Below are 16433 nucleotides of genomic sequence, written 5' to 3'. Positions count from 1 at the left end.
CTTTAAATTCTAGTACTCCCAAACACAGTCCATCATGCCAAGTATTCTTGCTAACAAAGCCTAGTTTCCAGTTCATTTCAAACTTGCTAAGTACATCTTTTAAGATCCTGTTACTTCCTCATCCTACAACTAGATACAAATGCTGGTTTACATATGAAAAAAGTACAGTTTTGTACCTACCATAAATGTAGATGTTCGACTATAGACACTGCTGCAGTCATTACACATGGGTTATCCTGCCGTCAGGCGGTTCTCCAGCCGGCCTGAGCTCCAAAGTCTTGGTCCGGCGTTGGTTGCCGTTGCCTCCTCCCTGACGTCAGTGCGACAGGGGTATATAAGATGCAGCCGACGCCACTGTCTTCAGTTTTTCTTGCCCCAGATGTCAGGTGCCCCCAAATAGGTAGGCAATTCAAATTGCTAATAAAACATACATAAGAAAAGCAAACAACATACTTTCAGCTAGCAGCAAATACTCGCCATAGGTAATAAAAAGGAGAGGAATTAAGTACGTATTAGCCAGTAAGAGGGGAAGGTGGGAGGGTAACCTGGACTGCAGCAGTGTCTACACTCGAACATCTACATTTATGGTAGGTACAAAACTGTACTATGTTCATCGTGTGACATGTTGCAGTCATTACACTTGGGTAGAATCCCAAAGCTGAGGTAGGGTGGTTGGTTCTATAAGGCATTAGAGGTGGCTATAAGGCCCTGTAGCACTGCAGAGGCGAAGCCAGCTCTGGATTTAGAGTATAGAGGCAGATGGTAATGCTTGGTGAAGGTATGCACAGAACTCCATGTTGCAGCTTCCAAAATATCCTTGGTAGGTACCCCCCTGAGGTAGGCAGTTGAAGTGGCTGTTGCCCTGGTGGAGTGAGATCTAATGCTGTTAGGCACATGTTTTCCATGGTGCGTATAGCAGAAACGTATGCAATGTCCTATCCATTTGGAAATAGTCCGTTTTGAAATAGCTTTTCCCTGTGCTGCTGCAGCATATGCTACCAATAATTGCTCAGATTTTCTGAAAGCTTTGGTTTTGTCCAAGTAGAAGTGTAATTGCCTGTGAGTGTCCAATGAATGCAGTAGTCTTTCCCCTTTATTCTGTGGTTTTGGATAAAAAGTAGGCAAGTGAATGGTTTGGTTTAGAGACGCACTTGAAACCACCTTAGGCATAAACGTAGGGTTTAGTTCTTAAGGACACCCTGTCCTGGTGGAAAATAAGGAAAGGTTCCACTGCCATTAGTGCCTGCAATTCTGAAACTCTTCTTGCAGAAGTTATTACCAGGAGCAGAACAGTTTTTCCAAGAAATGTATTTTAATTCTGCCATGCTAGCTGGTTCAAAAGGAGGTAACATCAATTTTTCCAAAACAAAGTTGAGGTCCCAAGTAGGAGTAGGTGCTCTACGGGGCAGTCTTATGTTTTTAGCCCCTCTGAGGTACTGTTTCAGCAAAGGATTAGAGAAAATTGGTGGATCCGTGTTGTAATGTGCAGAGATGGCAGAGGCGTGGATCTTGATGGATGAAAAGGAGAGGCCTTTGTCCAGCATCTCAGTCAAATATTGTAGTATCCGAGGAATGTTTGGCACAAGAGGATCAAGGCTGTGAGCCTAGTTCCAGGCACAGAATCTCTTCCATTTATCCAAGTAGGCTTTCCTGGTACTAGGCCTTCTGGCCTCCAGAATGACATCCATAACTGCTTTGGAGAGAGGCATTGCTTGCATGGCTAGGTAATCTTCCATGCAGCTAGGTTTAGTGTCTTTAGCTGGCTGTGGAGTAACTGATTGTTGTGCTGAGACAGCAGATGTGGTATTTGAGGCCAAATCCAGGGTGGTCCTTGTGCTAAGTTTTTTAAGATTGGGTACCAGTGCTGGCGTGGCCAGTCTGGTGCAATCAGGATCATTTTTGGCTCTTCTTGCCTGGCCTTTATGAGTACCTTTGGGAGAAGAGGCAGTGGTGGAAAAGCATATACTTGTAGGTTTGTCCAGCTGAATGAGAGGGCATCCACTTTCCATGCTTGCGGATGGTAACTCCTTATGCAGAATTTCTTTAGCTGGCAATTTATTGGGGAGGCAAACAGATCTATGTCCGGGCTCCACCATTTCTTTGTTATCATTCTGAATATTTGAGGATTCAATTCCCATTCGTGGGGATCCATGATATTTCTGCTTAAGTCGTCTGCCAGTGTGTTTTTCTCTCCTGGCAGGAATTGTGCTTGTAGATGAACTTGATAGTTTATAGCTGTGTTCCACAAGGTCCCTGCTTGTCTGCAGAGGGGATGGGAGTGAGTGCCCCCTTGCTTGTTTATGTACCACATAACTGTGGTGTTGTCTGTCTTTAGTAGTAATTGTCCTGGATGCAAAGGTCCTTGAAAACTATAAAGGGCATTTTGTACAGCTAGCATCTCTTTTTGATTGATGTGCAGATGCCTTTGTTCTGCGGGCCACTTGCCCTGAATACATTTTCCTGCCATGTGTGCTCCCCAGGCGTAATCCGATGCATCTGTTGTCAGTGTTTGCCTGGCTGTGGGTTGAGTGAAAGGCGAACTTGTTGAGGTGACAAGCTTGAGCCCACCATCGAAATTCCTGTTGAAGACAAGGTATTGGTGGTATAACTGTTTGCAAACTTTGACAGGTGTTGAGACCATACAATCTTTAGGTACCATTGTAGTTTCCTCATATGCAGTCTGGCATATGGAATTAGTAGTATGCAAGATGCCATGAAGCCCAAGGCCTGCAGAATTTTTCTTGCAGGGAGTTGGGTCTTCGTTGCCATTAATTTAAAGTATTGTGTCAGTTGTCCTTGCTTGTCTGGCGTGAGAAAAGCCATCTGGACAGTTGTGTTCAAGCTGGCACCCAGGAATATTATCTCTTGTGAGGGCACTAGTTTTGATTTCTTTTCGTTTACTGTGTACCCCAGCCAACTTAATAACTTTTTTACAAACGCTGGATGCTGTAGAAGAATGTCTTTGCTCTCTGCTTGAATCAGGCAGTCGTCCAGGTATGGGTAAATTTGAATTCCTTTCTGTCTGCAAAATGCAATTACTGGTGCCAGGCACTTTGTGAAGACCCTGGGTGCAGTAGATAATCTAAAGGGCAGTGCAGAGAATTGATAGTGCATTGGACCAGCTAAGAACCTGAGGTATCTTCTGCAGTTTTGTCTGGGGGTCTAGGGACATGCAGGTATGCCTCCTTGAGGTCCAGAGTCACGAGCCAAGCTTGCTTGCCCAGCATGGGAAGAAGTTGCTGTAATGTCAACATTTTGAATTTTGGAACCTCCAGGTAAGTGTTTAGTGTAGAAAGATCCAGAATGGGCCTCCAGGCTTTGTCTTTTCTGGGAACCAGAAAGAGTCTCGAGTAAAATCCTTGCCCTTGTTCCTGAGGTGGTACCTTTTGGATAGCTCCCATGTTCATGAGTGCCACAATTTGTTTTTGTGCCTCTGCCCATTGATTTAGTGGCAGATTTGGCATTCCTTTTAATCTTGGCAGAGTGTGAAAGTGGAACCTGTAACCTTTTGAAATGATATTGAGAACCCATTTGTCTTGGGTGATCATATGCCAATTGTGATAAAAAAGTGCCAGTTTTCCTCCCAAAGGGGCTGCCAAGAGCGAGTTGTTTGACAGCTGGAGTGGGAAGTCATTGGGGCTGTTTTTTATATGGTTGGTGCCTGTCTTCCCCTTCTTTCTGGCCTGATGCACCCCATTGTCGAGGCCTGTAAGGAACTTGTGGTTGACCTCTACCTCTTGGCCGTCTGTATCTGCCCCTTTGAGGTCTGTCGTTAACTGGAAAGGACCAATTCTTTGTTGGCCAGTTTCTACTAAATCGAGGAGGCTGAACCTGTAAGAAATCCTTCACTGTTTGCATAGATTTTGCCTTAGCCTCCATTTTCTTTAATACCTCTTCTGCCTTAACTCCAAATAAAACATCCTGCTGTAAAGGTGCATCCAGTAATTTAGCTTTAACATGATCTGGTAATGTATGTTCTTTTAACCATGCATGTCTTCTAATGACAGAGTCTGTAACTGCTGCTCTGTAAGAGGCCTCTAAAGAATCAAAATCACATTGCAAAGTATGCTTTCCCACTTGTTCAGCGGCATGCAATAAATTCTGCATTTCTTTAAAATTAGGAGGATCTGTATCTGGAAGCATTTTTTGTTTCAACTAAGACATCAAAAATTGCTGATATTTTAGTATGTGAAACTGGCAATTTAAGGCTCTCATTGCTAAGGTTGCAGACGTATATACTTTCTTTCCCCATTTGTCTAGTGCTCTGGAATCTCTGTCAGAGGGAACTGGGTTCTTTGCTGATGAGGCCTTAACCCTTTGGGTCCCTGAGAAATAGTTTCAGGATCAACAACAGGGCTTTAATACAGAAATTTGTGTGAGTCAGGCACTCTGTAATTATCTGTCCGGTTTAAGGGGAGCTGGAGGTAAGGAATCAGGATTTAAGCTGGATTCAGTGTACACATCATCCACAATACCTAACACTGGCGGAATAGCCAGGGGTCTGTGTTGAGGTAATAATAGGAAGTCTCAGAGCCTTTTCTTGGATTGTGAATAATCCTGGCCTTCCCAAAGGAAATGCTCCCTCATGGTATGTAAGGTTTCCCCAAAGGAGCAGTCCTCAGGCGGAGAGGCTGATGGAATAGATTCCTCAGCATCAGAATCTTCATAAGGGGGGAAAGGATATCCCAGGTCTGAGGAAATGGGAAAGGATATCCCAGGTCTGAGGAAATGGGACCCTGGTCGGATGAATCATAATTTGCATCCTGTCTAGGCCTTTTATCAGGAGGGGGATGGGAACCCCTGATCAGAGTGATTAGGTCTTCGGCCATTTTAAGCATTTGTTTCTTAGGCATGGAGGCCTGTCCTGGAGAATGCTGTACTTGTTTCTTAGTTTTTAAAGGAGGCTTCGTCTTAGAAGAGGGTTTAATTCTTAGCTGAGTAGGTCTGAAGACACCCTCTGAAGCTGCGGATAGCTCAGGTACTCCGGATCCCTCTGCAGGATTGGTTTTGGTCTGCTGAAAAACTAGTGCATCCGAAGGCCCAGCCATCTCCACGTGGGGGTCGGGGGCAGCCTGTGGTTCTGCAGAAGTGGTTGTCAGGGGCTGCGAAGGTGCCTCACTGAAAACCGGAGAACCGGAGACTGGCCTAGAAGAGGCTTCGTCATCAGTTTTGGGCCTCGGATGCCTGTCCTTGTCTTTGCGCTTTTTATGAATACCGGTAGTCGGAAATTCCGACGGAATGGTATAATTAAATTTTCTGCCAAAGTAATGTCGGGCAAAGTCAAACCGATGTTTAATAGTACGCTTATTAAACCTAGTACAAAACCGACAACCAGTAACGTCGTGGTCTGGTCCTAGGCATGGGATACAATAAGAATGGAAATCCTTATGAGGGATTTGCTTCCCACAAGAAATACAGTTATTAACTTTTACTGACATATGTCTGAGGCAAGAAAAAGTTTCCCCAACGGGGTACTTTGCTTTGTAGAAGACTTCGGTTCTGGATTCGGAATGAAAATCTCAAGAGTAGGTCGACCGGCATTTGCGAACTGCTTTTGCTTCGGCCACCGCGCCGCAAGAAAGACTGAAGAAAATGGTGTCGGCTGCATCTTATATACCCCTGTCGCACTGATGTCAGGGAGGAGGCGACAGCAACCGACGCCGGACCAAGACTTTGGAACTCAGGCCGGCGGGGGAACCGCCTGACAGCAGAATAACCCAAGTGTAATGACTGCAGCAGTGTCACACGATGAACATCTTACAAAACAAAAATTAAAAAAAAATAAATGCATGTTTACTACGTTCCTTGCAACGTTACCAAACGGTACAAAGACAGTACAGCACTGTTAACAGATGCCACACTTCCTCTAGGCTTCTTACTTTACAACTCCGTCAACAACAAATGGAAACTGTTTTTCCTACAGCTCGTCATTTTGTCCCTATATTAAGTAATCCTCTAATTAATTTCATCTTTGTTCTGTATTCTCAAACTTTTGGAATTATGCCATATAATGTTTAAAACAACACAGCCTACAGAGGAAAGTAAACTGTAGCTAGGATTTAGTAACTTAAGAGCCTGCTAAACAATGACTTGCTGCAATTTGCTATGCAAGATCATCTTAAAATCTCTCAAACCAGTTTTCTCGATGGTACAGAAGATTACACCTCAGATAAGTGTGAGTTTAAAAATATTCCCTCAAACTACAACACAAAATACAGTAATACTTTAAGAAACAATATTTCTTCTTGTACTGTGTTATATGTAGCACATTTTGTTAATTTCTGATGCAAGACCACTTACATGCTACACATACATGCCCATATACACATGTAGCTGCTTACCTTCAATGCTTAGCTCAAAGCAAATATGACAAAAAGAGAGAGTTTCTGTCTCTGTCTCAAGTTTACAAATACTGCAAACGTTCTCATCATTCAGGTCAATGTTGACAAAGTGCTCTTCTTCATTCATAGTGTCCTATCAGAAACAGAAAGGAAAGAGAAAACAGTTAATGAGAAAAGATAATCTCTTGGAAACAACATGCAACTGGAATAATTCACTCTCACCAGCTGCTTGCATACAAATCCAGAAGCTGACAGAAGCATGGCTTACAACAAATATTTTAACAGTGTTGACAAAACATTTTAAAACTATTGTGTTGACTGTTGAAAGCTAGTTAATTATCAGAAACCATAAATATTTTAGTTAACTACTCAAATGCTGCAGTGGTGCAGTGGTAGCGTTGTTGCCTCTCAGCAAGATATTCTCCCATTCGATTCTCGGTTGGACTGCCTTCTGTGTGGAGTCTGCATGTCCTCCTGCGGTTGGGTGGCGTTTGAAAGACATGCGTAAATGGGCGTGCCTTCTTTGAAGGTTGAACATCGAGCTGGCACCTCAGCGTTCGTGAAAATCTACTGCCAATCATTAGCGGACCGGAGTTCCGCTGTGGCGACCCCTAACTGGGAAAAGCCAAAAGACAAACAACAACAACTGAAGGTTTCTCATTTACTGGAAACCATAAATAAGACTTCCAAAAAGTACAGTTTTGTACCTACCATAAATGTAGATGTTCGAGGATCCACATTGCTGCAGTCCTAACTATTGGGTAGTCCGCTGTCCAGTCGGCCCGAATACCAAAGTATATGGCTGACGTCGGTCACGGCGCATTAGACTGACGTCAGTACGTCAGGGTACTAATGCGCATGACCGACGTCATATCCTCAGTCTTTTCTTGCCCCAGATGTCAGAAGACCCTAAAATGACAAGGCCAAAACCAAAACACACCAAACATACCTGCACCAAAAATATATACAATATATACAAAGGTACCAGAATATAATCTCACCTACACAACCACCCCTAAATACAGAGGGGAAGGAGGGAGGGTAAATTGGACTGCAGCAATGTGGATCCTCGAACATCTACATTTATGGTAGGTACAAAACTGTACTATGTTCTTCATTCCACATTGCTGCAGTCCTAACTATTGGGTAGAATCCCAAAGCAGAGGTAAGGAGGCTGGCAAATCATAAGGAAGCAGGAGCTGATAACATGCCTTGCAAAATAGCTGTGGCAAAACCAGCCCTAGACTTAGAGTAGAGAGGAAGGTGGTAATGCTTAGAGAAAGTATGCACTGAACTCCAAGTAGCTGCCTCCAAAATATCCTTAGTTGCCACCCCCCTTAGAAATGCTGTTGAAGTGGCAGTAGCCCTAGTGGAATGAGGCCTAATCCCAGCTGGAATCTCCTTGCCATGATGGGAATAACAAAATGCAATGCAGAACCCAATCCACCTAGAAATAGTTTGTTTTGACACAGGCTTGCCCTGCGAACTCAAAGCAAAAGAAACAAACAACTGCTGAGACTGCCTAAAATCCTTAGTCCTGCTTAAATAATAACGCAATTGCCTGTGTATATCTAAAGTGTGCAAAATCTTTTCCCCTTTATTTTGGGGATCTGCATAGAAAGTAGGCAAATGAATAGTTTGGTTTAAAGCCACACTAGAAACCACCTTAGGCATAAAGGAAGGATTAGTACGTAATGATACCCTATCCTTATGAAAAATCAAAAAAGGCACAACCGCCATAAGGGCCTGTAACTCAGAAACCCTTCTTGCAGAAGTAATGGCCAACAAGAAAGCAGTCTTCCATGACAAGTATTTCAGTTCAGCAGTAGCCGAGGCTCAAAAGGTTGTAGAGTAAGTTTCTCCAACACAAAATTGAGATCCCAAGCAGGAGTAGGAGCTCTACGTGGGGTCTTATATTCTTTGCCCCTCTAAGAAATTGCTTGAACAAAGGATGTGAAAACAATGGTGGGTCACAATCATAGTGAGCTGAAATTGCTGCAGCATGAATCTTAATGGAAGAGAAAGACAAACCTTTGTCCAATAACTCAGTAAGATATTGAAGAGCCACACTCAAATTAGGCTCAAATCTCCAAATTCTTTGCTGCAGTCCAAAATAAAAATCTCTTCCATTTTTCTGCGTACACTTTCCTTGTACTAGGTCTTCTGGCTTCCATAATCACATTTAAAACTTGTTGAGGAAGTTGAGACCTGCTGTCTTTCAAAACAGAATATGCCAGGCTGTTAGATGAAGAGAGTGAAGCTTGACATTGAGCAGACGACCATCCCTCTGAGACAACAGGTGTGGAATCAAGGGTAAAGGCCATGGAGGCTTCCTTACCAGACTCCTCAGTAATGGGTACCAGTGCTGCCGAGGCCAATCTGGAGCTATTAAAATCATCCTTGGCTTGTCTTGTCTGACCTTTAGAAGCACCTTTGGGAGAAGAGGCAGAGGTGGAAAAGCATACACATGAAGATTTTTCCAACTGAAAGAAAGAGCATCCACTTTCCAAGCTGTGTGATGAAATCCCTTCGTGCAAAACTTTGGCAGCTGGTGGTTTAGTGGAGAAGCGAACAGATCTATGTCTGGAGTTCCCCATGACACTGTCAATTTTTGAAATACATGAAGATCCAGTTTCCACTCGTGGGGATCCATGATTTGCCTGCTTAACACATCTGCTAAGGAGTTCTGTGCTCCCGGCAGAAACCTTGCCTGAAGAGTTAGTTGCAAGCTGAGCGCAGTCTCCCATAAAATCATTGCTTGCCTGCACAATGGGTAAGAATGTGTTCCCCTTGTTTGTTGATGTACCACATGACAGTTGTGTTGTCTGTTAGAATCAACACCTGCCCTGGAAGAAGTAACTCCTTGAAAGCCATTAATGCGAACTGGACTGCTAACATCTCTTTCATGTTGATATGTAGATGCTGTAGTCTGGCAGGCCACTTGTCTTGTATCCATTTTCCATCTAGATGAGCTCCCAAGCAATGTCTGAGGCATCTGTCGTTAAAATCTGACTCGCCTCTGGCCGGGTCACAGAGAGTCCCTTGTTTAGGTGACATTCCTGAGCCCACCACAAAAATTCCTTTTGAATGCAAGGTATTATTTGAATGACAGTGTCCAAATCCTGGCAGTGCTGTGTCCATAGATTTTTAGATACCATTGTAGCTTCCTCATATGCAGTTTGGCATTGGGAAGCACCAGAATACAAGATGCCATGAACCCTAAGGCTTGAAGGACTGTCCTTGCAGTCAGCCCGGACTGAAGAGATAGTTGATGGAAGTAACTGGATAGATTCTTTTGTTTGTCCGGGGTTAAAAAGGCCATCTGGGCTGCTGTATTCAGTCTCACACCCAGAAAGCACATGTCTTGAGAGGGTACTAGACTGGACTTTATTTCGTTCACAGAATACCCTAGGCATCTTAGCACTGCTATAACATATTCCAAATGCTGTAGAAGGTCTTCCTTTTCTTGAGCCAGAATCAGGCAGTCGTCCAAGTAAGGATAGATTTGAATTCCTTTTAGCCTGAAGTAAGCTATCACTGGAGCCAGAACCTTTGTGAATACTCTGGGCAGTGGATAAGCCAAAGGGCAATGCAGAGAACTGATAATGAGAATTTCCAGCTCGAAACGCAGATACTTCCTGCAACTTAGCCTTATAGGCACATGAAGGTAAGCTTCCTTGAGATCTAAAGTTACCATCCAGTGATCTTTGCCCAGCAGAGGTAAAAGCTGTTGTAACGTCAACATTTTGAACTTGGGAATGTCCAGATAAGTGTTGAGGATAGATAAATCCAGAATTGGTCTCCACGTGTTCCCCTTCTTTGGTACTAGGAACAGGCGAGAATAAAATCCTAGGCCCCTTTCTGGCACAGGAACTGACTGAATGGCTCCTATTTGGAGCAACAGAGAAATTTGCTTGTGAGCCTCTGTTCTTTGTAGAGGAGGAATGTCTGGCATGCCTTTGAAAAGAGGCAAGGTATGGAAATAAAACCTGTAACCGTGGTGAATGATATCCAGAACCCATCTGTCTTGGGTAATTAAATCCCAATTTTCTTTGAAAAGAGACAGCCTTCCTCCCAGAGGTGCTGCCAGGCGAGAATGTACTGGCAGCTGAAAAGGCAGGTCATTGGGTCTGCTTACGAAAGGACTGACCCCTGCCCTCACCAGAAGTCTGAGCAGGTGAACTGCCTGTCCTAGGCCTAAAAGAACCTTGAGCTCTGCCCCTACCACGTCTAGACCTACCCCTAGACTGGGAATCATAAGCAGGATAAGTCCACCCCTTAGTAGGCCAATTTCTACTAAACTTGGAGGCTGCACCTGCAAAAATCTTTAACAGTTTGCATAGACTTAGCCTTGTCCTCCATTTTCTTTAAAACTGCTTCAACAGGCGAACCAAACAACACATCAGACTGTAAAGGAGCATCCAAAATCCTTGTCTTAACATGCTCAGCTAAGTTCTGATCTCTCAACCAGGCGTGCCTACGAAGAACAGAACCAGTGGCAGCCACCCTCGAGGAGGCCTGCACAGCATCAAAACCACACTGCAAGGAATGTTTACCCACCTGTTCAGACACATGAACTAAATCCTGCAACTCTTTACACTCAATACCTTCTGCCAGAGCATCCACCTTAGATTTCAATTGTGAAAGGAGGTAATTCTGATATTTTAACATGTGAAACTGACAATTCAATGCCCTCATGGCTAAAGTGGAAGAAGTATACACTTTCTTTCCCCATCTATCCAAAGCCCTTGCCTCTTTATCAGGAGGAACAGGATTTTTAACCACAGAAGCCTTCACACCTTTAGGCCCCTGAGAGACAGTTTCCGGGTCTGCCCTAGGACTCTTAAAAGATACTTATGAGCTTCAGGCACCCTATAGTACCTATCCGGTTTAACTGGTGCAGGAGGCAAAGAATCAGGATTCAGGGAAGCCTCTGCAAAACATCTTCCACCACATTCAGAACCGGAGGTATAGCTAAAGGCCTATGCTGGGGTAAAACAAGAATTCCCTAAGCCTCTTCCTGGAATCAGAGAAATCTTGGCCTTCCCATTTAAAATGCTCCCTCATGGAATGCAGAGTCTCTGAAAATGAAAAATCCTCAGGAGGAGAAGCTGAAGGAGTAGAATCATCCACATCAGAATCAGAATAAGGAGGATACTCCTGCAAGTCTTCAGCCAAGACTCAGAAGCCTCGAACAGTGCTCAAAACTCTCAAACTCAGGTTCCACCCTAGGCCTCTTATCAGGAGGGGGCATAGAACCTCTAATCATAGTAATCAAATCCTCTGCCATTTTAAGCATATGTTTCTTAGGCAAAGACCCTGAAGCACTAGGAGAAACCCCCACTGAAGCTACAGTAGGCCTGCCTCTGAAAGAAGCCTTGGAAACAGAGGGGGAGGCTCTAACCACCTTAGGAAGAGAGGGAAGAACAGCCACCTGAGAAGCCCCCTCAGCCTGGCCTACTTCCTGAGAGGATACATCCTGTAACAATAAAGTCTCTCCCTGAGACTCCAAAGAAACACCTGGCAGAACCTCCGGCTCCACTGAGCCTTCTAAAGAACCGGCGTCAGGGACTGTCGGTTCTTCCACTCTAGGCTTTGCTGCTTTATCCTTGCGCTTTTTGGCCGAAGCGGCCGTCGGAACATCCGACGGCATTTTATAATTACAACGCTTCCCAAACACTAACCTGGCACAGTCTAACCTTCTCTTAATAGTGCGTTTGTTAAATCTTGCACAAGAGCGGCATCCAACAACGTCGTGCTCAGGCCCTAAACAAGGTATACACAAAGTATGGTAATCCCTATGAGGTATCTGTTTCCCACAAGAAATACAGTTATTCACTTTTTCTGACATCCGGTTAAATACTGAGGCAAGAAAAAACCAAAATATTCCCCAACGGGGTACTTAGCCAACTTTGATTCGGTCTGAAACTCTGACTTCAGAAACTTTCAGAACGCCAACCTGCACTCGCAAAATTGCTTCTGCATCGGACCATGCGGCAAAAAAGACTGAGGATATGACGTCGGTCATGCGCATTAGTACCCTGACGTACTGACGTCAGTCTAATGCGCCGTGACCGACGTCAGCCATATACTTTGGTATTCGGGCCGACTGGACAGCGGACTACCCAATAGTTAGGACTGCAGCAATGTGGAATGAAGAACATCATATATTGTACACATTTGGAGTCTAAAACACCAGCAGAACAACCTCTACATCTGCCAGTAAGACCTATAAATACACAACAATACCCGGTCCCCAAGGCATCTCTTACACAATATTTGCAGGCCTAACATTTTAGCTTCCTGCCAGTGATGCTGGCAGCTACAATATCCATTCTCAAATTTGGGACACCTCCACCAATACTAAGCAGGCAAAGAAAGCAATATTCACCCAACATGTAGTTTATGCCAATATATGAATACATAAAAACCTGCAGACATAATCAGGTCTGTATGTAGCTAAGCCTGATGCAGGCATGGTCCCAACCTGTGTATCCTTCCATTTGCTAAAGCACTTAAAATCTTCAAGGCGTTATCAATCTCAACATAAGGTCATACTACCTCCCCATCTCCTTGTCAGTGAAGAACTTCCTGACATTAACATTTATCGTCAACTCCACAGCAGAACCGAATCATGCCCACATATCCCCTTTACCTTCTCTACATTTCCATCTAAAGTAACTTCTCTCATCTCAGCTTGGTGCCGAGAAGCTTAAAAGAAGAAACCAGCTAGTGCACCAAGGAGTCTGTGGGAAAGCAAAGGGTTTAAAGAGTCACTATAATTATCATTATAGTTCAAGGGGGGGCTACTTGGGAATAAAGGTTATTAAATAGTGTCATCCTTGACTATGTGGACTGGAAGAGTAACATATGTGAGCACTCAATGTGTCAACTGATCTTTAAAATGCTGTCTGCCATAGTTGAACACTTGGGTATATCTTCTCATAAGTCTTCTCTCCTTAATGACCTTGAGCTTTTATGTTGCACAAAACATGCCCCCTCACCTTTTACATGATATGTGCTATGACTAATAGACCAAAGTCCTCCCTAGATTCCCCAGTTCCTATCCAAGCTTGAGCATGGAATTGAACCTGTAAAAAAGTATACTATAAAGGCTTACTATAAAACTGATGTCTGCTTGGAAGAGGTCCCAGTGTTACGATGTAGCATTTTGAACATTCCAAGTAAGAGACAGAATATGTAAACTAGGCACCCACTGCAGACAGCCTTCCTAAACATCTGATAGTACTGCATATGTGCCGTACCTTTTGACAGGCCATCTGCAGCATGTGGAATACTGACAAATCCTGAGAAGGAACTCTACCACAAAAAGGGGGTAAAAAGCAGTCTAACAGACAAAAGAGGAAACTTGCAGCAATGCTGCAGGGCAGCCCTCCCTAAAGACACAGCCTTCAAATTACAATACTAGGATATGCAGACACAATCAAGTGGCAGTAAACCTAGATGTTTTCCAGGGACTCCTTCCAACGCCATTTGGATGGGGTTGTGTTTAGTAATTATGAAATTCTCCTTAGCAACAATACAGGAAACAAGCCACATATCAAGTCCTCCAATCTTCAGGAAGTTTAACAGTTTGAATCAAAAATGATAGTGAACATTTACACTTTTACAAATATATTTACTTTCTACCTCTACTGGTGTGCAACCACAACGATGGAAAAAATAAACACTGCATTCAGAGAAGCAGTGTGCATGCTGTTCACATCTACGACAGGATGCAGTTGAGTTAAATACGCAACTCATTCATTAGAGAGAACGGATTAAGGGACAGAATGACCCAGCCAATCACCTTTAAAGAATTAGCTTGACAAACTGAAATCTCCTTTGTGTACTACTTGAATGAGGCCTGTGTGATGCATGCAAATGACTCCTTAAAAAATTATAGTTGCATAAATCTTACTTGCCTGTAACAGCAGATGTTCGTAGAACATACTGCCTTACTAGCACTTGGGTAGTAATGCCCTGCTATCCTCTTCTAGTAGTCTACCAACGTTCAGAGTCCCTATCATTGCCTGTCTGTGGATGTGATGGACCAATCACCTGGCAGTACAAAGGCTGCCTTACAGATCTACAAACAGGACCCTTTATGTTTTCTATGGTCCAGCAGGAAGAAAAGATGGAAACGCATACTTTGTGAACACCTACTATCCCAAACCAAACAAAACGCACAGAGTGCAATACAGACTGCTATGCAGCCTTCAATAGCAATCCAAACATCAAACTACTTGTATCCAAAGAAGGAGATGATGACAGGGTACTGCCAATAAGGCAATGTGTTCTACAAACATCTCCTGTTACAGGTAAGTAGGACTTAAGCAACTGTGCTACGGTCAACAAACAATTACTATACTGGCATTCAGGTAGATTCACAAAGATTACTCAACCTGGGAGGAGGAAGGATAACGGTCCAGGAGTCTCAGGAGCATGGTCCTAGCAAAACCTGCTATGAATCCAGAAAAGTCAGTCTGCTTGTAGTACTTCATAAAGGTATGGACAGAGGACAAAGTCGCTACCTTTAGAATACATTTAGAGTCTACTTCTTTCCAATACACCACTGAAAAGGAAAAGGCCTTGGTGGAATGTGCTTTACCTTGCCTGGATTCACCTTGACATAATAGGTAGAATATAAAAAAGAAAACAATACCAGAGGACAACAACCGGAATGTGACTTTACCTTGCTTGGATTCAACTTGCCACAACAGGTATAACAAAAAACAATACCAGAGAACAACCAATGTGCAATGGTTTGCTTATAGACAGGTTGACCCTTCTTGGCAACTGTGCAAGAAATAAAAAGCCTTAAAAATCGGCCTTCCTGAAGAGTTTTGTTCCGTTAAGGTAGTACCCAATCTACCGATACACATCCAAGGTATGAAGCATCCCTCCTCTCCCTTATTTTTAGGTTTTGGAAAGAACACTGGGAGTTTGACAGAGTGAATTCTGAGACCACTTTTGACATGATGGAGGGGTTTTACAAAAATCAAACATTCCTTTTATGCTGTGCTGATGATGCCAAAAGAAGGCAGAAACATGCATGTCCGTCCACAGCTAGAGGGATTTGGCTTTATTGTCCTGAAATTGTCCATAAACAGACTTAAAAGAAAAAGTCATGGGAATTCGGAATTGCCATTTAGCTGAAACACCTGATATCCTTAAAGGGTAATTTGCAAACATCCCATGTTGCCTCTGACACAAGAGGTTTAAGGTATCACACAGTTGAAACTCTAGCTTTGCTAGATTTTTCTTTTTGCGTTTTTAACCAATTGTTTTTTTTTTTTTTTGTGTGTGTGTGACCTTTTTACGAATTGTTTTAGCCAGTACTGGAACAAGGCTCTCTCATACAACACTGCAGGTGCAGTAGACAGCCTAAACAGCAATGCAGAGAAATGACAGCGCAAATCAGACACAACAAATATCAGATATCTCCTGAACTGATGAGCAATGGGGATATGATGGTATCCCATCCTTCAAGTCCAAGGTCACCATGAAACAGTGGTCTGGCAGAAGAGGAAGCACCGTCTCAGGCTGAGCATCTTGAACATGGGGACCTTGATAAATGTATTCAGACAGGACAGGTCCAACACTGGTCTCCAAAATAGCTCTTTTTAGGTCCAGGAAAATGTAGGATGTTCCTTCCAATGTCACCTGTAACCTCTATTTACAATTTTCAGCACCCATACATCAGAAACCATTGCTGGCTAGGCCATCAACATGGGCTACCCCTCACACCTTCATTTCCCATTATAAATTGGATTTAACTTCCAGGGGTAGAGCCTCGTTTGGTTCCACGGTACTCAGGAGTATTTTCCAGTGAGCCACCCATTTAAGATGCTAGGGACGCTGTCCCATACGTAATAATGGAGGCGAGATAGGACTACATAACATAAAGAAGGTATGTACTCACCATATCGTTCCATGTATGTAGTCCATCTCACCGAACATTATTACAAACCCACCCTCCCACCAGCCCCCTTCCTGGAGGATCTGGAAACAGTTTTTCCTTTTTCTACAGTGGTTTATACCATAAAGGGCGCCTTTATTTCAGTTTATTCTTCCGGACCTTTGTCCTTT

At 43.6% G+C, this 16433-nt stretch overlaps 1 protein-coding gene across 1 annotated transcript in view; it reads right to left on the bottom strand.

Annotated features, from left to right (window-relative positions):
* The window catches only part of CCHR1.PART0H21orf91 (chromosome chr1.part0 C21orf91 homolog), a 593157-nt gene that overhangs the window by 431940 nt on the left and 144784 nt on the right, over positions 1-16433 (bottom strand). The window contains exon 2 of the mRNA XM_044068793.1: positions 6342-6474. Coding sequence (XP_043924728.1) covers positions 6342-6474 — 133 coding nt within the window. The remainder of the gene's footprint in view (positions 1-6341; positions 6475-16433) is intronic.

The sequence above is a fragment of the Protopterus annectens genome, chromosome 1.part0, assembly GCF_019279795.1.
Source record: "Protopterus annectens isolate FY-2018-M chromosome 1.part0, PAN1.0, whole genome shotgun sequence".
Taxonomy (NCBI): domain Eukaryota; kingdom Metazoa; phylum Chordata; order Ceratodontiformes; family Protopteridae; genus Protopterus; species Protopterus annectens.
Note: the sequence above shows the minus strand (reverse complement) of the source record. Positions and strands in the feature narration are given on the sequence as shown.